The 27,059-nt window shown below is 33.8% G+C and overlaps 1 protein-coding gene across 2 annotated transcripts in view; it reads right to left on the bottom strand.

Annotated features, from left to right (window-relative positions):
• The window catches only part of COL11A1 (collagen type XI alpha 1 chain), a 217,920-nt gene that overhangs the window by 67,445 nt on the left and 123,416 nt on the right, over positions 1–27,059 (bottom strand). For both annotated transcript variants that reach the window (XM_030824979.1, XM_030824980.1), the window contains 10 exons: positions 26,397–26,450; positions 26,066–26,110; positions 25,866–25,919; positions 25,715–25,759; positions 21,545–21,598; positions 16,898–16,951; positions 13,106–13,159; positions 10,291–10,398; positions 9,815–9,904; positions 9,502–9,555 (listed from right to left, as the gene is read on the bottom strand). In XM_030824979.1, coding sequence (XP_030680839.1) covers positions 9,502–9,555; positions 9,815–9,904; positions 10,291–10,398; positions 13,106–13,159; positions 16,898–16,951; positions 21,545–21,598; positions 25,715–25,759; positions 25,866–25,919; positions 26,066–26,110; positions 26,397–26,450 — 612 coding nt within the window. The remainder of the gene's footprint in view (positions 1–9,501; positions 9,556–9,814; positions 9,905–10,290; positions 10,399–13,105; positions 13,160–16,897; positions 16,952–21,544; positions 21,599–25,714; positions 25,760–25,865; positions 25,920–26,065; positions 26,111–26,396; positions 26,451–27,059) is intronic.

The following is a 27,059-nucleotide window of genomic DNA, read 5'->3' as shown; positions in this document are numbered from 1 at the left end:
ACAGCTCATAAACTTTGAAACAACAGATGAAAACAAGAAGAGACTTTTGGAATGTATATCCATGCCCTAAAGTACAACTGCAATTTCTTTTTCTATTAGTTATTTCAAACACTCTCAAAGCCTAGATGTTTGTAATAACAGCATGCTCTGCTATAATTTTATTGTATATATCTATAAATGAAAAGTGAAAATCTCTGATGGTACCTACCCATCAAGCAAATGACATAGCACACTTGCAAATCTTATTGAAATATTCTCAGGCCAACTTTAAAAGAATAAGCCTATGAATCCTTTAATCTCAACAGAATCACTGGAGAAGTTCTATTTTTTAAGCAAAAATTTAAGCCCAATATGAAAAGAAGGTCCCATTTACACATTCAACTAAAAACTCCATATTCAACACTAATGAGAATCTATTCTCTTGGGACACTTGACTGTGAATATGAAATGTATGATGGCAGGAAGCAGCCCTTGAGAAACTCACACTGTGTATATACTTTTTTCGTTTCCATAAAGAGTAGGCATATATAGTGAGACATTTTTGTATTGCTGTATAGCTGGCTAAAGAACAAGGGGCTTTATAATTGTCAGATAAATAAACTATTATATCTAAACTGAATGATTGTCTTTAAGCATAGGTAAAATAGATAATCATCAACTTCACAAAGGTAGAGGTTTTTTCTTTCTTTTTTTTTTTTTAATGATCTCCAGCAGTTTGAGTAGTTACTGGCACATAGTACACCATAAATAAATGTGTCAATTAAGTGTATGATCTTTCCCTCTCTAGCACTGGAACCACTAGCTTTCTGATCTGGCGCAAACTCTCTATGGGTCACTTTTGTTGCCATAGATGGAGAGAAATAGTTTGTCGTCAGGTTTTTATGATGTTTACTATGATACATCTAAAGTTATTTGAACAATGCCTGTCATAATAGAGACAGAAATAGTTTGTCATCAGGTTTTTGTCATGTTTAATATGATATAACTAAAGTTCTTTGAAAAATGCCTGCCAAAGAGTGTAAATGTAATAGATGTTAGAGAACTGTACTTGAACAGTTATATATTTCAAAAACAGATATAAAATCTCAAATAATTGTAGAAATAAAATTTTACAGAAAAGTAAACTAAGATCCAGAAAAGTATATGGCATATTTAATACATTAATAAATTAATATCAAAACAACAGGTATAAAATACCCAGTTAAAAGAAGGGTAGGGCTTTTTCCACATAATATGGTATTGTTAACCCTAACTTTAACTATTTGCATGCTTGTCTCTCTGCAAGAAGGATAGATATTTTACACATTGAAAGTGCTTAGCTAGAAAGAACTCAAAGGAGGGACTAAAAATTATAGCAATATTTTTTTCTTAATATATGATTTACATGACAATAAAAACATGTTTCACAAAGGCAATAATATCTGTTTAATTGCATGAATTATAATGAACATAGTATCATAAGTATTCTGTTATTTCAGTACTAAATATTAACAACTATGGAAAACATGCCATTTTTCTCTTGTTTTGAACTGAAAAGTGAACATTTACACGCTTTTAAAAAGGAAGAATTCACATTTCTCTACTTAGTTATCTTTCTTTACTTGTGTATTAGGTTTATCCCCTTCTGCAGCCCTTCCCCTAAATCCTGCTGCACCTTCATCTAAAATTTACAGTGATAATGAAACAAGAAGCAATAGCATTGGTCTATATTCCTGGAGCAATGAGAATAGAAAGTATTTTCCTAATCCTTCACACAGATAAGAACACCAAAATAAATATTTTATCAGTTATTTTCACTGGGTGTTTCATATTCTGAGGAGCATTTGTAAAGTAAATGAAAGTGATAGACAAATCACCTCATCAGCATTCAGTTAAGATGCAGCCCACTAGAGAGAAGAATAGAAGCATAAACACATAAAGCGCTTGCGAACCAGAGCTATACAACTAGAAAGCAAAAGCATGTCTGCTCTGTCTTTTTAAGAAGTTGACCTTCAGCCAGGCTCACGCCTGTAATCCCAACACTTTGGGAGGTTGAAGCGGGCGGATTACTTGAAGTCAGAAGTCTGAGACCAGCCTGGCCAACATAGTGAAACCCCGTTTCTACTAAAAATACAAAAACTATCTGGGTTGGTGGCGGATGCCTGCAATCCCAGCTACTCGGGAGGCTGAGACAGGAGAATCACTTGAACCTAGGAGGCGGAGGTTGCAGTGAGCCGAGATTGCATCACTGCATTCCAGCCTGGGCGACAAGAGCAAAACTCCCTCTTGAAAAAAAAAAAAAAAAAGAAGTTGACCTTCACGTCAAAACTATGAAGTACTTTCACACTCTACATGACACACATTTTAGATTATGTGAACTAAAAATTCAGGTGAACTGTCAAGCATTATCAGAATTTAAAGCATAAACTCTGAATGATCAAAGTCAAATCAAATACCTCAGATTTTGATCACTGGTCCCCATCACTATTGCTACTATATCCACCCGCTTCAACCTCCCAAAGTGTTGGGATTACAGCCAAGGTGCCTGGCTGAAGGTCAACTTCTTAAAAAGACAGAGCAGACATGCTTTTGCTTTCTAGTTGTATAGCTCTGGTTCGCAAGCGCTTTATGTGTTTATGCTTCTATTCTTCTCTCTAGTGGGCTGCATCTTAACTGAATGCTGATGAGGTGATTTGTCTATCACTTTGTCTATCTCATCCCTAGTTGGATGTAATAATAGTCCGCTAAGGTCTACCTGGGACACAATGGAGAAAACGGGCTTTATCTTAAAATGTTTAGAGTTTGACTCGGCATGTCAGTACATGACATCCTTTCAAACCTTGGTTATTCCCTTGCTTGAAGAATAAGTAGAAGCCAAGGAAAAGAAGGTTCTCAGAAATAGGATGAAGAAAAAAAATAAGAGAAATAGGAATTATGATAGGAAGAGAATGTGAACTCCTAAAGAGGCAATGAGAAGAAGAAGAAATAATAAACAAAGAGGAAAATAGAGTCAGAATCATGGGGGGATGGTCACATAAGAGGAGTCACAGGAAAAGAGCAAAGAGTGCTATACCTCGCAATTTTGAAATATTGGACATATACCCTGTACCAGCTATCTGGCTCCTCTCATATACTTTCTGCATATTAACTCCCACAACTCCTGGGGATAAAATATACATGTGATTGTAAAGATAGAAGGCTTTTACTAAACATACTACTATATTTGTTTTAATCTCATTTTTAGATAAATAACTGTTGTTGATGCGATTGTTCTCTACAACAAAGAATATCTGGAGGAAAGATTATTTAGGGAAAATATCTTTTCCCTAAATATTATTTTCCTTGATTTTGTTTTATAAAAATATATGCAGTAGGTGAAAGCTGAGAATTTGTTGCATGATATATTTACATATATGTGTTTACATACACATAAAACATTTACCCAGTTTATGTTCATCATGCAGAAAAATGCTGCACTGCCTTTCTCTCTTGATGTTCAGTCTCTTGCTACTTTCTGTCTTGTGTGTGCATCAAGACATCCATTTAGTGACTACATCCCCTGAGATCAGAAGACATGCCCTGGATTTGATTGGCATCTGTTACCAGTTCTTGGATACAACATCATGTGTACAGCAAACACTTGGTTTTCCTAGACTTTAAAATCCCAACGTCACAGCACCCTATTGGTATAATTTTGTCATAAGTGGTAGTACGACAGAACGTTCCTCAGTATACAATAACTCCCAGGACCAAAACCTTTAGATAACCCTAACCTTGAAATACTAGTTCTTTACTAAGAGGATAAAAAGTGATGAGCAGTTCAAGACTAAATTTAGCATACAAAAAGGCTGCTTTACATAGATAAAACTGGTTTTTATTTACAGCTTCAATTCAAACATAATTTCCTTAGGCAAAAAGCATTGTTCTCACCTTTGTGTTTTCTGTTCTTTTAGTATATTCTTATTATTTACTATGTTATTTTATCTGCTCTTTATCTGTCCTCCTCAGTAAACCATAAGCTCTTTGCAGGAAGGTCCATTTTATGAATCAATGTAACTTCAGTTTAATAGATTGTCTGATATTTTCAGGTATTTATTTCTTTATAGTTCTTTCACAGAAAAAAACTTATAGCAGCTTAAATAGTATGCGTAAAATGTTAGACAATATAAATTTTAAAATAGGTAAGCAAGGAAAACAGGTAAGCAAATAACTTTTTATTGAAGTAAAATGGAGCCAGTAGTATTAGTAAACTAAAAATGCATACCGAGACCAAGGATTTTTCTAACTGTAGGTTATGAGATAAATTTCATGGGTCTTGTCCAGTATTTAAAAATATTAACTATAACAAAATATAATAGACAATATTAAAGTATATCATAGGTACTTTTTATAGTAAGTTGTGTCCCCAAAGTTTTTAAAAGAGTTATAAAACATTATCTTCTGTATCATTTCTATTTTGACTCCATTATTTCTTTAAGCCAAAGCAAAAAGAATTCTAAGTTTTGTAATTCAAATTGACTAAAGAAGTAAACAAGTCAGTTAACTGTTCGAGAAATAACAATAAAAAATTTAAAATATCCTATAAAAAGCATACTTGAAAAAAAGAAATTGCAAATATTTTTAAAGCTATGGTTAGCAAGAGATTTCTTCCAAGGATATTCATAAAAATGACCCTGTATAAAGCAATATCCCATATCTTCAAACAGATCTTTTCAGTTTATTTGTTTTACAAATAAAGTTTCTCTAAATATTAGTCAATTACATACACCTAGACCTATAGGAGTACAGTAAATCCACTTCTACGGAGTATCATATTAACGACCTATGCTTCAGACTAAATGGATTATAAATAAAGAGAATAGATACTAAATATACTTGTAAATGAATAGACAGAAAAACACTTGGATGGATGCATGAGAATTAAATATTATATTTGTTCTTTTTGTGGATTACAGCATATAGTAAGGATATAGTGCATAAGCTACATAATTGGGACACATACAAACTTTGCAAATATCACTGTGAGCAATAAGGTTAGCTGATTAAAGCTCTGCTTAGGACTTTTAGTTTTAGTTCATCAGTATCCTGTGCAGTGAGGAAAATTATTATTTCCCTAGCAATCCAGAAATATGCAGCACAACTACATTCCTTATGAATTGGATTATAGGAGAAAGAAACTAAGAGTTCAATGGTATTCTGACAAATATATTGTCATTAAAAAATCAACCTGTATATTAGTTTAATCAGTTTCATCTTCGATTCATTCAAAATAAGCCATAGTTATAGAGAATATGTAGTAATATTAAAGCCTAGGTAGTTGAAATATTAACTGTTCTCACTCTCTTTTGACAAAATTGTTCACAGAGATTTAGAAGGGTCAAGACGACTTGAAAATGAGTTTATGTAAAGTGCTATCATGGATTTTTGCCCAGATAATTTGGGCAAGCTCTATAGTTCTTCAAGCCTCAGATCTTTTGTCTTTAAAAATGGAATGATAAAATAGAAAAAAAAAACTACCATTCCAAGTTGCAAGAATAAGAATAACAGATAAAATACCTAGCATAAGAGTTGAAAGAATAAACACTCAATATTACTTCATTTGCCTTTTCTGTTTCCTTTAGACTTCACATTCTCTTCCTCAGAACTCATCACTTTGCTTTTTCCTTAATACAAATAACCGCTGAATACTCATCACTCTGTTTCTGTGAATTCCTGTCTTGCACTTACCGTTACTTGGTCAATATCCTAAAGGTAAAGTTAACATAAGATCGATATAAACTCAGACATATCCATTATTAAAAGTAAATTTTAGAAGATGTTCTTATGCCTTTATTCCTTATGACTCAGAATTTTATCATTTCTCACTAACTGATCAAATACTTCCCTTTAATATTTTGCCATCACCTTTTCTATTAACATCACAAAGCAGAACTTGTTACCTTTTAAAGAAATCTCTACTCCTGATACTTTTTTTCAATATTAATTGCAAGGGAAACTTATAGTAAGTTTTGAACCTCAAAAATAAGAATTGACATGAATTAATTTTCTAGACAAATTATACTTCACATCTAGAAAACCACCCAGTTTTTGTTTTATCTGTCATTTGGAATAAAAAAATTCAAAATCAAATTTTATGTGATGTAATCACTTTAAATGGAGTAAACTAAGGCTTGCTCAGTACTTGTTATGAACTGAGTCATCATCATGCACCTCTTCACTATATTCTGCAGCAATTAAAACAATAGTGTTAGGAACTAATAAACGTGTATGGTGTCTTCCTTTCAGTGAATCCTTTTCCAACAACTTTAAGGAATAATTTTAATTGGTTGATGTTTGCATATTTGATTTGTGAATATAAGAATGGGTATTAATTTCAAATAAACACAGTAAGCATCTATCAAGCATATCAGCAAAGTATAAAATCCTTTGTAATTTTTTGTGACTGCCAAGAGATTTTAAGTTTTTGTGTGTGAATATTTCTGGTTTTTGTTTGTTGTTGTTCTCGATGAGGTAAAATTGCTCTAGGCATGGAAGGCATCACCAAACTGTCATTCTCTCAAGGACATAAACTTGAGGTCATCGTTCAGTTTTCATTTGTCCTCATTGCCCACATCAAATCTTAGTCATAAATCCTATCTCACCCCCTCCGTGTTTGCTACATCTGCAGTGTCCTTGGATTCCACATTGCCCTAGTCATAGGCTCACTCCAATGTTGACACTGGTCACTGGACTTTTGTGATCTATTCTCTCCTATCTCTGTTATATATTAAACATTAATGACAGATTTGTTTTCTTAAAACTTCAATTTGTTTACTCCACTTGCTCTGTACATTTCAAATATTCAAATGACTACATCTTGCAATTTTAGAGCTTCAGTAATTATATTACATGTATTAGTGATTTAGTTTTTTATTATGTATAATAGCAGAGTGCTTGGATGCTAGCAAGAATTCAACAAATGTTAGTCCATCTCCCAAATTTTGTCCCACTTGGGCAAAAACAGATACTAATTAAACATCACATCCCTTTCCTAATATTTTCTTGCTCTTGAATTATTTTTGTAATCTTCTGCACTCTGTGAAGCCAAGTTCAAGGGTCACCTTTTCCACATAGCCCTTCACCTTATTTATATTCTCTTTCTACCTCCCTCATAGAATTAAAACTTATTGTTTGTATGTCAGTAGGCATTTAATCACCAACCAACTTACAGTGCTATTTAGTCTTTGGTGTATTTCTTTTCAAAATTGTTTATCCTATTTTATCTCAAAGAATATCTACGATGATGTTGAGTTGCATATAACAAAGTTTCATATAGTAATTGTCAAATACACAATTGAAGCCAAATAAATAAAAGTACATTTGATTTTATATTACATTTAATGTTATTCTACATGTAACTATACATTTTTCAATTAATATTTTGAAAATCGTATCCCCTGGACATAGTATGCAGCCTACAAATACACTGGTTTCAACTGTTCCAAACCCCTGAGACAGCTTCTGTGCTTGGTCCGTAAAAAATAACTTAAAACAATTTAATCCTTGTAGTCACAACTCAGATGATTAGTTCAGTGTGCACTGCTCTTAAAACATCATTTATTCCTATAAGATATCTTTAGAATCTGAAGGTCTGGTTAAATGGATCGCATTTTACTGAAATTTTAGAAGATTCTATACCCAAATAAAAACTTTGGTCTTAGTAAGTTGTTGTTCCTGCTAACGCTGCTGTCACTAACTTTTGAGGATATTGGAAAATGTTCATAATTTTATGAACTCCAGCGGAAGTCTAACACAGTTATCAAAACATATTTTCTTTAAAAAATATCTTGACCACATTTCCTTAATTATCTCAATGGTTGTGATATGATGTGAGTGAAGTAAAGAGTGAGTATCATGTGAATCAATCTGAAAAATGATATACTTGTTGTATTCCCAGTATTAAGTAATGCTATATAAACTTTATTCCAATATTAGGTATTCATAATAATTCAAAGGGGTAGGTGTGAGATGATTACTGTGCTTCGGGCACCATATTGTGAGTAACCAAAATAATACAGGTAACTCACAGCCTAATGCGAGAGACAGCCAACTGTATTCCAATGTAATTTCTAAAAATGGAGATATAATAAAGGGCACTGGGTGTGTGTGTGTGTGTGTGTGTGTGTGTAGGGGAATTTTTACAAATACATGAAATGGAGGCAAATTATCCAAAGATGACTTTATAGAGATTTAACATTTAAGAGTTATCTTTATGGATGGGTAGGATCTTTGTCAAGTAGAGAAAGAAAAACTGGAGTTTCCTGGAGGAAGGGGAAAGGTATACAGTATACTCTTTTCAAAATAGAAAAGGTCATGGTTTTGAGAAGCAAGACAACATTCAATGCATTAAGTTGGGTGGAATTAAAAGGGAGGCATGAAGGAAAAAAAAAGGACTATAGCAATTGGGGTTGAACTATGAAGATGACTTGCTGGCTAGGATAAGGAGGTTGGTTTCCGAAGGCAGTGTGGATGGGTATGATAGAGGAATGCCATAGTTAAGGATGTATGTTAAACTAGTATTCTATAGGTGAAGCTGACTGAAGAGGATAAGAAAATGAATCAAAAGATAAGATGTTATTAGTCAAAGAGAAAGGAAGAGGAAAGAGTCTGAACAAAGATGGTGGTGGTAGAAATGAAGAAAGGGGAAAAATTAGTAAAATATTTTGGAAGCAGAACTAATAAATATTGTGTGAAAGGAAGTTGAGGGGGCCTTTAAGGCAACTTTCAGCTTTTTAGGTTGGTGAAATAAGAAAATGAGAAGATACTAAATATGGCAGTTTGGCTATTATAGTGAAATTTCAGTGTGCAGATAAGAATAAAGGTGAATTTAGTAAAAAAATGAAGCCTACATTCAATTGTTTTCTGAGGGATTGATATGTACCTCAAGAAAAAAGATGAGGTAAAAATCTGATATTTACTAATTTGCCAATTATTTCATAATGTTTTGATTAAATAAAGCAATATGCATAATATATAAGATTGTGCTTATGGGTTTTATGCTTATGTTTTATGTATCATTGACAAATTCAAGTCTCATCAAGTACTTGTAAACAAATTAAATATGTTTTATAATAAATAAACGACAGAATATAATTTATAAGAAATCAAATCTTATTTTATAAGTAATTTTAAAATAATAGATGTAAATGAAGTAAAAATTTCAAACTACAGCCTCTCCAGGCATTCCGTGACTATGAGCTTCTATTATTCATAATGAGGATTTATTTCCTTGGGAACTGTAAGAAGCAAGAAATCTCCTTTTACCTCCTGACAGCAGCAGAAGCAAATATTTCCAATCATCCAAACCCTTCTGTTTCTGCATTCATTAGTGCATGCAATTAGTGGGAACTAGGCATTGACTGATTTGATTGACATGTGTTTATTTTTCTCCCACACACTGTGGAATCACAGCATGAGAGTAATGAAAGAAGAGCTGTAATTCGCAACCATGATTATCTGGCTATTTATTATCATCATACTTACAACTGGACCTGGTGGGCCCTGGGGACCTTCCCCTCCTTTCAGTCCAGGTGCACCCTGGGAAAAGTGAAAAAATAAAGAAAATGAATCTATATGAATTGAATACCAATAGGAGGAGATATCTGATTAGTAAAATAAGGATGTCAGGTAATGTTCATAGACATAACTACATATATACACATATACGTAATGATAATCAAATGCATATGTTTACATATATTCCCTTAATTACTTATCACTTTTTAAGTTCTGAGAAAAAATGCTTCTAATAAACAATTTGAATCACTTGCTTTATCTATATAGATATTGATTATACCTGAGCTCCGGGAAGACCTCTTTCCCCTGGGAAGCCACGCAATCCTGCTGGTCCATCTTTCCCTGAGATACCTTGAGGCCCTGGATCACCCTAAAGAATATAATAAACATCCATCAAGACAGATTAATTTCTACACATCTTTCTATAAAAAATTGTGATTACCTCTAAACTACTGTAAGTAAAATTTGAATATTATTTAATGATGAGAATATTGGGTGGAATGCCATATGCATTTAAATCAACTACCCACTACCTACATTTAGCAGTATATGTATATTAAAGATTTTATGGTCAATGGAGCTAACAGTCTTATGTAAGTGTTGATCAATGTCTTGGAGTACAATAAATGCACACTAAATATTTTCCTGACACATCTTCTGACATTCATTTAAATGGAATCTGTAGACAAGTGGTGAGTATAGTGAAACATAAATTAAAGTCTGGGGCCGAAAAAACATTTCTGAAGCATGTTGTACCTTTGCGCCTTCTTTTCCTGCAGCACCAGGAAGACCTTGCTCACCAGGAGGGCCAGGAGGGCCAGGATGCCCACGTTCCCCTATTGGACCAGTCTCACCGGTTGGTCCCTAAATTAGATAAGCAAAACCACTTTAGATTGCTCTTTTATTTTTGGCAAAGATAACACAAACTCAAAAACAATATTACTACATTTACAAAAGTTTATCATCCTCACTTATTCTCATGATGTCCTACAAAACACTTCACATAAAGCACTGAAAGTATATCAAGTAAGTCTAAAAAGATTTTATATAATCTTGGTTAGAATCTGAGTGTGAAAGGACAGTACATAAAGTCCAAAAAGATGTTTTCTTTGCTTAATACAATAATTTCTGCAGAGTGGGGCCAGTCCAAGTATTATTAAAACTATGATTTTTAATTACAGTTTTATCCCCTTCCTTCTTTTCATATGAGGTGTCAAATCAGCTTAGTAGTAAAGAGGCATAGAAACCACACTGGTAGCCACTCAATGAATCACTGCTTGAAAATAAACTTAGGGCCTTGAGAACCCAAAAAGCCAGTGGTTCTCCTTAGAATTTCCATGGACTGAAAATTTCTCTACTATTAATCTATATTCATTTGACAAAGTCTAGTGAATGTGGCATGGGATCCTGAAGGCAGTGAGTATGAGTCGGCAGTTCCTCTCAGCCAAAGACTATAACAAATGGTCAGCTGCCTTAAATTGCAGCAAATGCCAAAGTGAAAAATATCAGGTCATTTACGTGTCCCCTGAGTGGTGCTGTTTTGTGATGCTTGAGTATAGCAAGCTTTCATGTATAAATAGAGGATGGTGATCAGTTGCTCTCTATCTTAATAAAAAGCAAAATGAAGGATTTAAGTTAAACAAAGAGAAAATTTTTAGATGCTGAGGTTGTTAAACAGGAGAATGTGTTCTTGCACTTACTTATGAAGTATAAATTTTTTTTCCTAAAAATGCAACATATTCTTAACTGTTTACCTTGGATAAGGAATATACCTGTCCCAATTTGGGTATACATTTCTAGGTTTAAATTTCTTTAATTATATAATTGCTGTAATTTCTCAACTTAACATTAATGTGTAAACATTTATCCAAAACATGATGTTTTCTTAACTATCTGAACACCAGAATTTGAACAGTAAGGAATACAGAATTAACCATAATTGAACAGCTATCACCAAGACAAAAATGATCAGAGATTCACATAACTGTTTAAAGAAAAGGGTGCATATTCAGTATTGCAATCTATATTATTCCCATTAAACCAAATCTTTTGGTCTTCACATGAAAGTATGGCTACATTTAAAACAGGCTGTTGGATTTTTTTCTCTTAAAAAGGACCAATAAAAAATGTAACTCAATGAAGGTGCAACTTCAGTAAAACACCCAGTATTTTTATGCCTTAATGTAAGCAGGGGAACAAAATAAGAACACAAGTCTCAGAAGTTTTAGATTACCACATTGAACAGAACTGTATTTTTGAAAGATATGAGGTACTAAAATATTCAGTTATGCTCCCTGATGTTTATATTTTAGTTAAGAGTCTAATTCCATTTCTGTTTATGGATATTAAATATAACAGGAATAATTTTTCCAGTTAAATTTTCTCACAGAAAATAGTTATAAAGTTGTTTTAAACAGAAAAAATAAAAGTATTTTTGGAGGAAGTTTTCTAATTACTGAGAAAGTATATATAGTGTTTTAACTAAAACTGATAAGCAGTTAAAAAGAAGCCTTTAGCACAAGTAAGTACCCATGTTTACACACTATAAAATAACATAGCATTTCCCTTGGCTCAGGGTTAACCTCTGAAATAAAATAATCAACAAATCCAATGATTCTTCATTTTTGCTTCTGTTACACATATTCCTAAAAACAAGATGCAGTTTTGTTGTTTCTCTAGGGGTGTGTGTGTGTGTGTGTGTGTATGTGTTTGGATGTCCATGTGTGTGTGCGTGTGTGTGTATGTGTGTGAATTACAGTGTTGAGAACTATTTAGAGACAGAGAAAAGACTAAACCAATTAAATAATTAAAATACGTATTCACCTGCTTTTGCTCCTTTGTTATAATTTCTTATTAGCAGGGGCAAAATTCCAGCCCAGAAACTAAATGTGTTCTGCCCATTCAGCATGCTTTGCCAGGGAAGAAAAACATTATTTTCTATTACCATGAATTACTCTTTGTAGTTATTTTATATTATAACTCAGGATATTGCACCAATTTTTGAGACTTCTTCTGCCACCTATCTTGAAATAAATACTTGTGTTTTCCACTATTTTGTATATCCTCAAAGATAATTAATATTTTATTTCTGATATAATTCATTATTATGAAGGCAAAAATCTTAAGAAGCACCTTATATGTTACAAATATTAAAATTTTAGAATGTATATTTCTAAATCTAATTTATACTCAAAAACATGAAGTCATTTTATAATTTAAAATTCTAGAAAAAGATAATGGCCCACCTATTTATAAAGAACTTTGTATTTTTATTAGTAGATGGTGTCATAGTCAGGCTTTAGTGTTAAATTCAGTGTGAACTTTCTGATTTATTTTCATTTATTTTATTCTTCTCTTTTATTCTTACAGGCAATTGAAAAGTTGCTTTAGTTAGGTAATACTTTGTTGGTTTCATCTGATGTACGAAAGCTGCATATATTTAAATACAATCTGAAATAAAAAATACATCATTTTGAATCATAATAAATTTAGAAGATTTTACACAACTTAGGAAGGTTAAAATATAAACAAAAAATAAATCTTGCTTGGGAAATAAAGCAAAGGAACATACCTGTGGTCCAACCACTCCCCCTGGCCCAGGAGGGCCGGTCTTGCCTTGAAACCCCTAAGGAGGCAAAGTATTATTTGTCAAAGCTACATACAGCACAAAGCATAAATCAAAATTCTATGAGATAGCTGAATAAATCATATTAAAAGAAAGTCACCTATTGACTAAAAATATTTATTTTCAAATGCTTAAATATGTTTAATATGTTAAACTTATTTCAGTTTTCATTAAAATTCAAAATTTGCCATTTCAATATTTCATATGGTAGGGCAATAATTACCTTTAATAAATGAAGCTAGAGTAAAAAATGTGTTCTTAGCCCCATTCCACCAGGTCAAACAACATACAGAATTTTAACCCAGTAATGTTTATGGATGAAGTAAATGATGATTTAGACATTCTTTGAAACAGTTTACTGATTGTTTATACAGAGATAAATTCACAGCCTGTGATATTAATACATTTATCTCTATTGTATTCCAAAATCTCATAAAACAAGATATAAAAACAGATCTACTAAAATAATGCTTTGCATAGTTAGTAATTATTTTAGCATTTATCAGTATTCTTTCTTGTAAGAAACTCAAGAGATATCGTCACAAATGCATTTTGAAAATAATTCAGTCATTAAAATATCATCTGGTTGATCTGAGCAGAATATACTCTCTAAAAACTTCTGGGCGTATATTCTGGTATTTATTTTTCTCTAGGCTGTCAATTATTCATTCCACATAATTGTATTAAGATAGGTAAATTTCTTACTCATGAGAGTTAAGTTACTTTTAACAGCTGGAGAAGTAGATAGAAAATATTGGGAGAAGAAGTTTCAAAGAACTGAATATTTTATTCCCTATAACATCTGGTCAAACTGAAAATAATAAGATTAGAAAAAAAATGGGTAGGAACTAGCAGTCTCACGTTTGTATCACAATGTTCCCAATAACTATGAATGAATCATTTACAATAATAAAATTGTATAAGTAGGTAAAGAAGAGAGTCTGTAATTATTGCAATTGATTCTACAGGGAAAGAAAATAGATGTCTTCTATTTTAAAAATCTATTAATTCAGACTTTCAGGGTTCTTTTTGAGCTATCATTATGAATAGCAAAAGCAATCAATTCTGGGGGGAAATGTCATAAAATTTATTTAGCATTTTATAAGCATATTAGTCGCTTAATTTTAATTTTTCAGCAACTAGTTGGTTTGGAAATCTGTTATCAGATTTACATACACACATACACAGATACCTAAACACATATATACATGTGCACATACGTGTATGTGTGTCCTTGGATTATCTCAACAACCTCCATCACCACAATTGCCATCTCTATGCTGATGAACTCCTCCACTCCCAACTATTTATAAACCTCTAATCAGTATGAGCCTTAAAACTCTCTCAGTAAGCCCTTCTCTGCATTGGTTATCTTAGTTATACATTCATCTATTTTTTTTCAAAGTTTTTAACTTCTTTGCCATGGGTTTGAATTTCCTCCTGTAGCTCGCAGTAGTTTGATCGTCTGAAGCCGTCTTCTCTCAACTCGTCAGTCATTCTCCATCCAGCTTTGTTCCGTTGCTGTTGAGGAACTGCGTTCCCTTGGAGGAGGAGAGGCGCTCTGCTTTTTAGAGTTTCCAGTTTTTCTGCTCTGTTTTCTCCCCATCTTTGTAGTTTTTTTCTACTTTTGGTCTTTGATGATGGTGATGTACAGATGGGTTTTTGGTGTGGGTTTCCCTTCCGTTTGTTAGTTTTCCTTCTAACAGACAGGACCCTCAGCTGCAGGTCTGTTGGAGTTTGCTAGAGGTCCGCTCCAAACCCTGTTTGGCTGGGTGTCAGCAGCGGTGGCTGCAGAACAGGGGATTTTCGTGAACCGCAAATTCAGCTGTCTGATCGTTCCTCTGGAAGTTGTGTCTCAGAGGAGTACCCGGCCGAGTGAGGTGTCAGTCTGTCCCTACTGGGGGTGCCTCCCAGTTAGGCTGCTCGGGGGTCAGGGTCCCACTTTAGGAGGCAGTCTGCCCGTTCTCAGATCTCCAGCTGCGTGCTGGGAGAATCACTACTCTCTTCAAAGCTGTCAGACAGGGACATTTAAGTCTGCAGAGGTTCCTGCTGACTTTTCGTTTGTCTGTGCCCTGCCCCCAGAGGTAAAGCCTACAGAGGCAGGCAGGCCTCCTTGAGCTGTGGTGGGCTCCACCCAGTTCGAGCTTCCTGGCTGCTTTGTTTACCTAAGCAAGCCTGGGCAATGGCAAGCACCCCTCCCCCAGCCTCGCTGCTGCCTTGCAGTTTGATCTCAGACTGCTGTGCTAGCAATCAGCGAGACTCTGTGGGCATAGGACCCTCCGAGCCAGGTGCGGGACACAATCTCCTGGTGTGCCATTTTCCAAGCCCATTGGAAAAGCACAGTATTAGGGTGGGAATGACCCGATTTTCCAGGTGCCATCTGTCACCCCTTTCTTTGACTAGGAAAGGGAACTCCCTGACCCCTTGCACTTCCCAAGTGAGGCAATGCCTCGCCCTGCTTCGGCTCACGCACAGTGCGCTTCACCGACTGTCCTGCACCCACTGTTTGGCACTCCCTAGTGAGATGAACCCGGTACCTCAGATGGAAATGCAGAAATCACCCGTCTTCTGCGCCGCTCACACTGGGAGCTGTAGACGGGAGCTGTTCCTATTCGGCCATCTTGGCTCCACCACTAAATCATATTTCAATTTTGCTCTTGAAATCCAAGATTCCAAAGTTTCTTATCTGGCTAAAACTAAGAAATGGTGAAACTAAGAATTGCCACATGGTAAGCAAGGCAAGAATTGGGTGGCTGCTGACAGATTGTTTCCTCCATAGCAGAAAAATCATATTTTTTTCAGATTTCAGATATATTATAGGACACTGCTATGCAACTCCAATATGTATTCAGAGTGGCCACATACCCTAACGTGATTTTCAACCACATAGTCAAAGGTAGCCTGCATTTGTGGTTTCCTTGAGAAATCTGGATAAAAGTAATCATTGGTGAGAAGCAAGAATTGATTCCATGGAAACATGCCAATCTGTGATGATTTCTGATTAGAATGACAATCCACTGGGATAGCCAGATGCCTGATTTTGAAAGGGGCAAAATAAATAAGCTCACCAGGATCCTTAAACCATCACTGAGCTGCCAGTTTCCTCTCTGCCCAAATGGTTATACACATGGTAAGTTGTTCAGTCAATTTGTTTACTGTTATATTCTTCATAGTTTTTAAGTAAAATTTAGTGACCATTTTTTATTTGCTTTTTCCTATTTCACATGGAAGGATGCTTTTGACATAATTCCCAACCAGTTATAGCCAATGGGTCCAATATCAGCAAATATTTAATCCCTTAGTTCTAGATAAAAGAATGCTGTATTATGTTGTATTATGCTGTATTATGTGCATGGCTATTCATAATCTGTTGCCTTTAGAGAGTGGACAGATGATGGGTTTGAGTGGAATGTATCTGTAAACAGTCATCAGTGAAAAGAGTGAGAGGGATAATCTTGAGGTGATGTCCGAAAAATAACAGTGTCTTCTCCATCAGCTCATCCTTAAAATGCTGCTATTGACAATAAGAACAATCATATCAACTAACATCCTATTTCCTGAAATATATTTCTTGTCTATGTATTTATGTATGTATTTCAATAAAAGGCTTAATGGAATTAATTTTTCCATTTTTCTCAACCTAGTAATTGAAATGTTCATAATAAAGTAGCTTTCTATGTATGAACTGATGAGGTGCTAGAGATGGAAATTTTTAATAAGAGTAACAAGGTCACTTACAGTCTCCCCACGTTGCCCAGGGTGTCCTGGCAGCCCATCCTTCCCAGGTGGTCCCTGAAATTACAAATATTAAATACCACAGGTCATAAATATTTAATTATTTTATAGTCTAAATGTGACATGCTAGAAAATTTTCTTTTCTTTTTAAAGTTTCATTAGCTATTTTACTTTGCTCTTCTGTTGATTTTCTATATGTTAATATGCACATATATCTCTTCAATATAATTCTGTAGCTATAACTGAAACCAAAATAAAATAGTTGAACAGTTTTCTGAATATTTTACATTTAAATATATTTCATTTGCATCAATCATTTGCAAAAGAATATTTGCAAAGGTTTGTATTTTTGTTTTTGTGAAAAATATTACTTCTTTAGCACTTCACAAATGAATGTTTCCCCCTTTTTGGTGATTTTTTCCTAATTCAATTCCCGGTGCAATCAAAACTTGGATAACAGAGAGAAATAGTGCCCTCTAGTGGTAATCCGAGCTTCTAACTGACAAGAATGCAAAAGAAGGCCAGGCAGGGTGGCTGACATCTGTAATCCCAGCACTTGGGAGGTCGAGGCGGGAGGATCAAGAGGTCAGAGGATCAAGAACATCCTTACCAACATGCTGAAACCCCGTCTCTACTAAAAAACAAAAAATTAGCCAGCCGTGGTGGCACACGCCTGTAGTCCCAGCTACTCGGGAGGCTGAGGGAGGGGAATTGCTTGAACCTGGGAGGTGGAGGTTGCAGTGAGCCCAGATGGCGCCACTGCACTCCAGAGCGAGACCATCTCAAAAAACAAAAAACAAAAAAACAGAACAAACAAACAAAAAAACCAAGAATGCAAAATAAATACAAACTCATAAAAACAATGGCATTTCATCTCTCAAATTTTTTCAAGTAAAGGAAACAATACGTTATACTCAATTCTAGAAGTTGTCAGGACAAATTTTTCCCAGTAGATTTCCTTAAATGTCCTCTTGAAAGCATAATGTTTGTGAAGTACCACAGAGCAAATCTGCTGCTATCACTTTCTATAAAGGGTGCTGTCTTTGTCATGGCTTAAGAAATAAATGAAGCAATTAACTGCAAACTTAAAGTGAACAACTCTGTGAGGGTCCTATATTTTAAATACTTAGTAGAAAGAAACTGCTTCTTTAGACTGCCTTATGGATTATTCATTCTACTCAGTAACCATTACGTATCAAGTTCAAATTTCAAAACATGGTCAACGGGTAGAGATAAAAATACTATCACCCTTCTAGATGAATGAAGATAAATGATTCTTTTAATAATGATATTTTTAATTATAACAGGTACACTTCTCATTGTATGATAATTATTTAAATAAAATTGTTTTTGAACATTTATTTTTAATATGTGTTCTTATAGAGTGAGTATGAAAAACAGGCTTTGTTCCAAAATATCATTTTCTCAAATAGCTTTCTTCCAACTGAGTTAGACTTTTTCCAGGTTGGCTAGCTACTTCAGGAGAAAGGTTCTTGGTGGTGCCAGAACCATCTCTGCTCCCTTAAGTCATCCGTATTGACATCCTGGGAGCCCTGTAAATTCACAACTCTAATTAAAAACCGTTATGCTACTTCACAACATCATGGCTTGCTCAGTGACTTCTTCAGGTTTTCCAGGGCTACTATTGCCATCCTCTTCTTCAAAAAACAGAACTGGGGTGTTTTTAACCAAGGACCCAAAACATTCTTGGATGTTATTTAACCATGGCTTCTTTAAAAAACATATTTTACATACCCATGTATCAGTCACTAGGTGTATACTAATGCTAAGACTTAGTTTTGCCCTCAGTTTGGAGGTGACATGCAGAAATAAGTATTTAGTTAATTGGTAGTAGACTTCTTTGAGGTCCAGTTTTACAAAATAGCAAATAAAACAATTCTGTGCCTTATCACGGGTTTGATACATTTGGCAACAAACTTGCTTTCAATTCTGGGCAGTAATAAAAGTTTAACAGAGAGGATGACAGCTGAAGGATATCAATTATGTCTGGCTTTTTTTCCCACCATACTGAAGTGCTTCTTAAATGATGTACTTTGCCACTAATACAAGGCTTACTTTTTATAACAAAGCTGTAAATATAAGATTAAATATCTCATATTTGCTGACATAGACAACACATTCATTGCAAAATATTATAATTCTTTAAAATAGCGATCTTAGATCTGAGTGATCACATCCTGGGAAGAATGCAACATAATATTTAATGGCTTTCCTAGATAGACTGAGAGAGTAGTGTTAATACACTGCATTAAGAATTGGTGTCATTATCATTTTTCTTGATTTAAGTATGTACTTCTAATATCAAGCAATTAGCCCTAAATAAATATAAAGGCCACAAACTATTAACCAATAAAATAAGCAGACTAATTACCAAATAATTTCATGGTATCTATGCAAAAGTAATAATTTTTTCATCAAAATAGGCTTCCCAGGCTTCCCCTTTGATCTAGTTGGTACAGGACAGAGAGAACAAATTCATCTAAATGAGGGTATGCAGATTTGGCGAGGCAATCTGTGAAAACTTGTAGGTAATTGTTTAAGGATGTTTTCTCACTTCTCATTGGCCCTGAGTTTTGACTTTTTCTATTCTAAATAGAATGTTTCCCATACTAGTCATGCTATAATTCTTAATCATTTCAAGTTAATGTGTTTTTTAAATGGGTGGCTGCATATTCCCAAACTATGCCAATATGGGCATGATATTAACAGAATCTGAAGGGAATATTTAGATCCATATGTATATAGGTCTGTGTGAGTATACGTCATATATATATATATATATATATATATATATATATATATAATTTTTTCCTGGTATGATGAAGGAGATGAACCAATTAATTTACAGGAAGAGGTTTTTTCTATCTCTCTACCCCAATTTCTTCTTTCTATGTCAAACAGATGAAGCCAATTCTGTCCCAAACTGCATAAAACTGCATACTAGAGAAATGGGGTATTTTTATTTCATGCTCTAACGTTTCACTTGTTAGAGTGAAACACAGTATAAAAATCATTTTGTTTATCAGTGAAAGCAATGCTCCTTCTTGTCTCTCCTACTAGAGTGCATGCTTCTCAAGTGTAGGCATTTATTATGCTTCTGATACCTCTCAGAGACAAAATGCATGCATGATCAATGGCTCAAAACACGTTGAAAGATACATAAGACAATGGGCTGAAAAAGTCTGATAAAAAAAAATCAGTCAAGCGGGTTTCTTTGACAATGAAACAATATTACATGAGCCAAGCAGTTCTCAACAATACATAAATGGTACAATACCAAGGTTATATACGTCACTAAACTTTATGTTCCTAAACAATAATCTAATATACAGCTTAAAATAATTATAAGAATGTTTATAAAAATATACATACAGTGACTTTTGAAACTGTTTTCATTTCTCTGTGAAACTTTGCAGAGTCTTCATGTTACATTTGGAGCAAAACTGACATAGTAGGTAAGCATTATATGCAGGTAGTACCAAGGTTACTTTATATTTAACACTAGCCGTACGTATCGATCTTTCTATAACGTTGTAATACAGATAACAATACTTTCCTAATATCTTTGCAGTAATAATGCAAAGCCCTTCAGTGGTAAAATAATAATTTAAGCAGGGCCTAAAAAGTATTGTAAAAAGTTAAGGATTGTCTTAATATTTGATGTTTAATTATTTCAAAATAAATAATTCACCAATACGATTTGTGTGCACATTAAGTATGGGTAGTATTGTTCATCTGGACTAGCACAGAAGTTCACACACTTTAACATGCATCAGAACTGTCTAGAGGGTGTTTTAAAAGATAGACGGGGCCCTTGCCCCTCTCCAGAATTGTGATTTGGTCAGTGAAACAACATTTCTAACAATATCCCAAGAGCTGTGGATGCTGCTGGGCCAAGGACTACATTTGAGAACCACTGTCCTAGACAGGTGGGTAAGCCGACTCCCCCTCTCTTAAAGAAACTGAAAAGGTCGCAAAACAAACAAAGAAACAAACAAAAAAAGACCGCAGCATGTTCTATGTCCCCACAAATATTTAAATATGAAAACAAAGTATTTCAATTAACTTTGTGAAGATGCTTGATGAACATTCAAGTGTTGCTCTAAACACATTTCATAAAAGGCATATGATTTAATGAGAATTCTCATTACATTTTCTAAAAAGAAGGGATTATAGAGACAGATATGATATTAATATAAATAAATTTTAGCATGACTTAAGTAATATCACAATGTTGGAGGGATTTAGGAAGTGATATTTGAAGAAGGTTATTTTGATGATGGAAGATAAAGATAAATTCTAATATACCAAATATTTAAGAGTTGATAACAATTTGTAATGTCATCAATTATATTCATTGCAGTAAAGGAGCAGCTGAGAGAATGATATTCATGTTTTTCTAGTCTTTGGTATACTATCAAAAAATACTTAATGAGAGATGTCGAAATTGTATTCAGAAACAATCTATGAACCTTATAAATTAAAAATGTCTACTTTCTTTGATATCAGTTGTAATTTTACAGAGATTTTATGAATATTATATCTAACAAATATATAAATGTAAGCTGTGACTCTCAAAAACGTAAAAATATCAAATGAAGAAAGAGAAAGGGAAGCTCTGACACTTACAGGAGGTCCTTTTGGTCCAGGGAATCCAACTGGACCCTGAGGTCCTTGAGGACCCTGGAAATAAAAAGCAGTGGGGAGAAGTTAACAACATGCCTTAGAAGATGCATTGTTATACCCTGAGGTTTATTTATAGAGATAAAATACAATGTATCATACAGCTTCTTCATCACAGTGACAGAACTGTGGTAATACAACACAATATTAAGTGCCAATCTAAAAGTAAAACGGATAAATTTTCACACTATTTCTACTCAAAACTACACATCACTTCAATGTTACCTCAGGAACACTGTAAACATTGAGAATTCATATGAATTAAAATTGAATAGAACATATAAGTATTGAGAAGTTCTGCAGCGTCTTTACTTTTAACATTGGCTGGAAACATTCATACAAGGAAGATATTTTGATTCAATTCAATTCCGCAGCCCCTCTAAAAAAAAAACTTTTAAAACGTATTCTATCCCTGTTCTGTATCTAGCCATATATTCTAAAACTAAAAGAGAAAGTATGTGACTATCTCAAAAAGACCACAGAAGATGCCTTTATTCTCCATATCTAAAATATATTTATTTTGGATGATGTCAATATATTTTTTGCTCATGTATAAATTTCCTTTGTAGATAAGGTAAAAATAACTTTACTGTGTAGTTATTAACATTCAGTCCAAATAAAAATTATAATATCACTCTTGGCTTGATTTTTAATTAACTATATTATTCATCTCTCAAATTTACCTATTTTTAAAGTGCATAAAGTCCCAATACAGTGACTCCATTGTTGGCAGAAAAAGTAATTGGTAAGAGATAATCGTTTATATGCCCAGAACATAATAGTTACACTTATTTAAGAAGATTTATGAAAGACAACATAAATAAAATGTCTTAAGTAATACATTCAGGGTAGGATTTATGTATTTTTCTAGTGTTTTTTTTATTTTCTTATTTTTTGAGATGGAGTCTCGCTCTGTCGCCCAGGCTGGAATGCAGTGGCACAATCTTGGCTCACTGCAAGCTCCGCCTCCCGGGTTCATGCCATTCTGCCTCAGCCTCCCGAGTAGCTGGGACCACAGGCTCCTGCCCCGCACACCGGGCTAATTTTTAGTATTTTTAGTAGAGACGGGGTTTCACGGTGTTAGCCAGGATGGTCTCGATCTCCTGACCTCGTGATCTGCCCACCTCGGCCTCCCAAAGTGCTGGGATTACGGGCGTGAGCCACCGTGCCCGGCCGGATTTATGTATTTTTCTAATCAAAAATAGAGTTTACTGAAGTTGGCCTTCAATAGAATTTACTCTTTCTATTTATCAATCTAGCCTTCCCAAGAAAAATCTCATTACCATTCATAAGCCAATGTTAGTTCAGAAATCATCACAAGTTTTTACTATTACCAGCATCTTATATTAAAAAAGTAACTTCAAAGTTATATATAAAGTTAACACAAACAGGTGTCACATGAAACTACCAAAACTACGGGGCAAATCTGAGGAACTTATAAAATTTTAAACTCTTATTAAACTATGAAACTATGATTCCTAAATAAAAATCCATTTTAAGTACAAATTTTTAAAATAGTATTCTTTTGGTTATGTAGCAAACTCTATTTTCTTGATTTCTTAAAATGTCATGTTTTTGCTTTCTAAAATTTTGCTGCCTTTCAAATGCAATTTGAATTTAAAATCTTTTAAGAAAGAAACATTCCAAAAATCATTCCTTTAAAATAAAAATGAAAAATTGAGTCTTTATAAAATTTCACAGAAAGCATTGGCATTTTTTTTTTTTGAGACAGAGTCTTGCTCTGTTGCCCAGGCTGGAGTGCGGTGGCACGATCTCGGCTCACTGCAACCTCCGCCTCCTGGGTTCAAGCAATTCTCCTGCTTCAGCCTTCTGAGTAGCTGGGATTATAGGCACCCACCACCATGCCCAGCTAATTTTTGTATTTTTAGTAGAGGCATGGCTTCACCATGTTGGCCAGGCTGCTCTCGAACTCCTGACCTCAGGTAATCCACCCGCCTCGGCCTCCCCAAGTGCTGGGATTACAGGTGTGAGCCATCCCACCTGGCTGGCATATTCTTTTTGTAATAATCAAAATAGTTTCCAGGTGGGATTTTAAGAAATCCATAATGACTCAGTGTACAGACGGTGTTGAAATCAGATCACCAGATAAAATATCCAGTGCCTAAATTTGATCTTTAAATAAATAATGAATAATTTTTAATATGTCCTAATTATCATGAGTCATAGTTGTGACAAAAATGACTTACTCTTTATATAAAATTCAAATTTATCTAGGTGTCTTGGTTCTGTTGTTCCATTTTTGTTTTGTTTTCACTTAATTTGGTAATCTTAGACCTAACTAAAAGCTATACTTAACCTTTAATAACCAGCATCCATGATCTGCAAATTATGATTATGAGGGATTATATTTAATTTGTAGAATACTTTAATAAAAGTTTATGTATACATATCTATGCATGCCATGTATAACTATATAGTTAAATATGAATATAATGATAATGAGGGAGTCCTTTGAAATGGGCAAAAATAGTTATTTCATTTTCCAATCCAATGGTACTACAAAAGTAATTCCCTGAACTTTCCCTAACTCATATACTTTGAAGAAAATATTTTATGGCATTACTTTTGCCATTTTTGAACTGTGTGCTTAAGACATGAACTAAATAGTTCAAGATAATTAAAAATTCTTGGCAGAAAATGAAGGCATATTTGGGGTGAAATGTCTCATCAACCACAAGGAACATAGGAAATATGTTCTTCCTATATAGACATTGAAAACACATATGAATATTTATTGAAAATGAATCCACCTAGATTACTAAAACAACAAAACAAAACAAAAATTCCCAAGAGGTACTCGTCTCACTCTCAAAGTGTTTTTAAAAGTAATCATACTGTTGGATGACAGTATTGCTGTTTTTCAAATTAAAATGCAGTATCAGCAAAAGCATATTCATTTGTAAGGAACTATTATTGATCATAACATTTTGTAAGACAAAACCAAATGCATGAGAGAATCAATGGTGCTCTAAAAACAAAACTCATAGTTGTGCTAATTTTTGTTAAATTGTTCTACTCCATTTAATTATTTAGCCATTTTAATTAATTTAAATGTACCTTATTAAAATGACTTTGACCATAAAATACTTCAAATGAATGTATTATTTATGAGCTCAAAATTTACAGGATAGACTTAATTGAGAACAGTTCATCAAGAGTGAGAAACATTTAGGGGAAAGTTAATTAAATATGAGCCAAAGACTTAACACAACTTTAATTAAATGTTTATTCTTGTGTGTTATCTACTCCCATTTTCGTTACAAATAAAAACTCAACTTTTGCTCATTGCTCCTACTCAAATAAAAATTATTCATTTTCAATTTTAGTTTATGCATTGCAAGGTGTTTCTGTCTTCTGTAAAATGCCTATTATACATTTCAAATCATAATATACAAAAATATATTAACCTGACTCCATAATACTGAAAATTATTATAGAATATGAAGAAATGATTCTAATTTTTTAAAGGAATACAGATTATAATATTTAAACTTATATGAGGAGGATAGCTTTTTTAAAAATCTGGCTACAAAAATGTTATATTTTGCCAAAAAATCCAAACAAAGGGCATGCTTGTTCATATATATTTGGCTACATCTTACATCAATTAAATATCAATTTACTAAATAGCTATTCTATTTACTGGAACAGATGTTTTATCTTGAGTTGAATGTATATTGATTCTGGCTTAATGGCTACTAGTAGCTTGTTTTTTACCAGCATAATATTGCTGCCAGCTCTCTGAACAAAATGAGTATCAATATGGAAAGCAAGCTGAGTGGAGAAGAGGGCAAAGGTGTTTCAAGCGTATTTAAAATTTAAAAAACATACATTTTTGTCTTGACTATAAGAGTGATCTCTTAGTCCAGTTACACACATTTTTCTCATTTCTATAACAAAATTAGTAGAAAATATTCATTAAGCTTTTTTATTGGTGAAGAGGAATAAATTAAAAAATAAGCGTTTTTAAATTCAGACTAGATTTTGTGGATAAACTTGCACATGTATTAGCAGACATACATCTTTTCTCTGAACTCTAAATACTTGCAGAAATACTAATCTTCATGTTACATTATGTGGCTGTATCATACGTACTCTTTCACCTGGAGGGCCAGGAGGGCCATCACCACCTGAAGTGCCCTGGCACCAAGAAAAGAAAAGAAAAATCGGTTTGAATTCTTTCTCATAGCATCTGCCTGGAAAAAAATCTACAGTAACATCCAGAAAGAAAAAGTGCAGGTGATACCTTTGGCCCCGGTTTCCCAGTGGGTCCTCTTGCCCCTCTTGAACCTCGAGGACCCTGCAGATGAGAACAAAAGATGAACCCGAACTAGTGTCAGGCAAAACCAAAGGCACTAAATCAATTTTTATTTTTGAATAATAAATTATCTTGATACACTAAATTCAATATGAAAAATGTACATCATTTTAAATCAAGGCACCTACCGTTGGACCACGCTGACCCCGAGGGCCTGGTTTGCCAGCTACTCCCTAGCAAAGACAGTTCAATCTCAATATGCAGTATATCACAGTAAATTATGAGTCTGGTGCTGAGACTGAGTAGTCATGCAAGAACATCATTCATTCATTCATTCATTCATTCATGTATTCATTTAGAGACAGACTTGCTATGCTGCCTAGGCTGGCCTGGAACTCCGGGATTCAAGCAATCCTCCACCTGAGCCTCACAAATATCTGGGAATACAGGCACACACCACTATGTCCAGCTAACAACATCTATATACATAGTTCAAAACATTATATTTATATATCATACCCGTGCACCTTTCTCTCCATTGGCACCTGGAAACCCAGGGAATCCAGTGGAACCCTACAGTAATAAAAGTAAATAATGAACGAACATGGCAATTAACATTTTCAGTAACAAGATGTAATTTATTTTGGAACAGAGTGATTTTCACACAGCTGTTAATATTTAAATCAAATATATAAATTTTAAGATACCATTGAAGTAATTGAAAATGAACTTACAATGACATCTGAAATCCTGGAAGCATTGAAAGCACAAATTGATAAAACATTTTAGTTTTTAACCTTCTGAGTAAATGAATTAATCAAGTATTATTTCATCTCTTGTTATAAAATAGTAATTATAGGACATTTTATAGAAAGTGTACTGCAATGTAAAATTCTTTGTATTTGCTTCAACTCTAAAGAAAAATCCTATTTTCACAAACAGGAAGAGTCAAATATTAAAATAGGAATTTTAGAAAATGTTTTTCCTGAATTAATATTATCATATGTCTATAGTTACCACTTTTGAGTTGAGTATTTTTACACTTTTAAAACTGGATCAATTCATAGACTAAAAACCTTCCTCCACTTTTTCGATTTGGTGTTTGAATACAAGTATATCTAGCTAAAAATCTATTTCAGACACCCAAGCATTAAAATTCTGTTTTTTAGAATTCTGAAGACA

The sequence above is a fragment of the Nomascus leucogenys genome, chromosome 12, assembly GCF_006542625.1.
Source record: "Nomascus leucogenys isolate Asia chromosome 12, Asia_NLE_v1, whole genome shotgun sequence".
Lineage (NCBI taxonomy): Eukaryota > Metazoa > Chordata > Mammalia > Primates > Hylobatidae > Nomascus > Nomascus leucogenys.
Note: the sequence above shows the minus strand (reverse complement) of the source record. Positions and strands in the feature narration are given on the sequence as shown.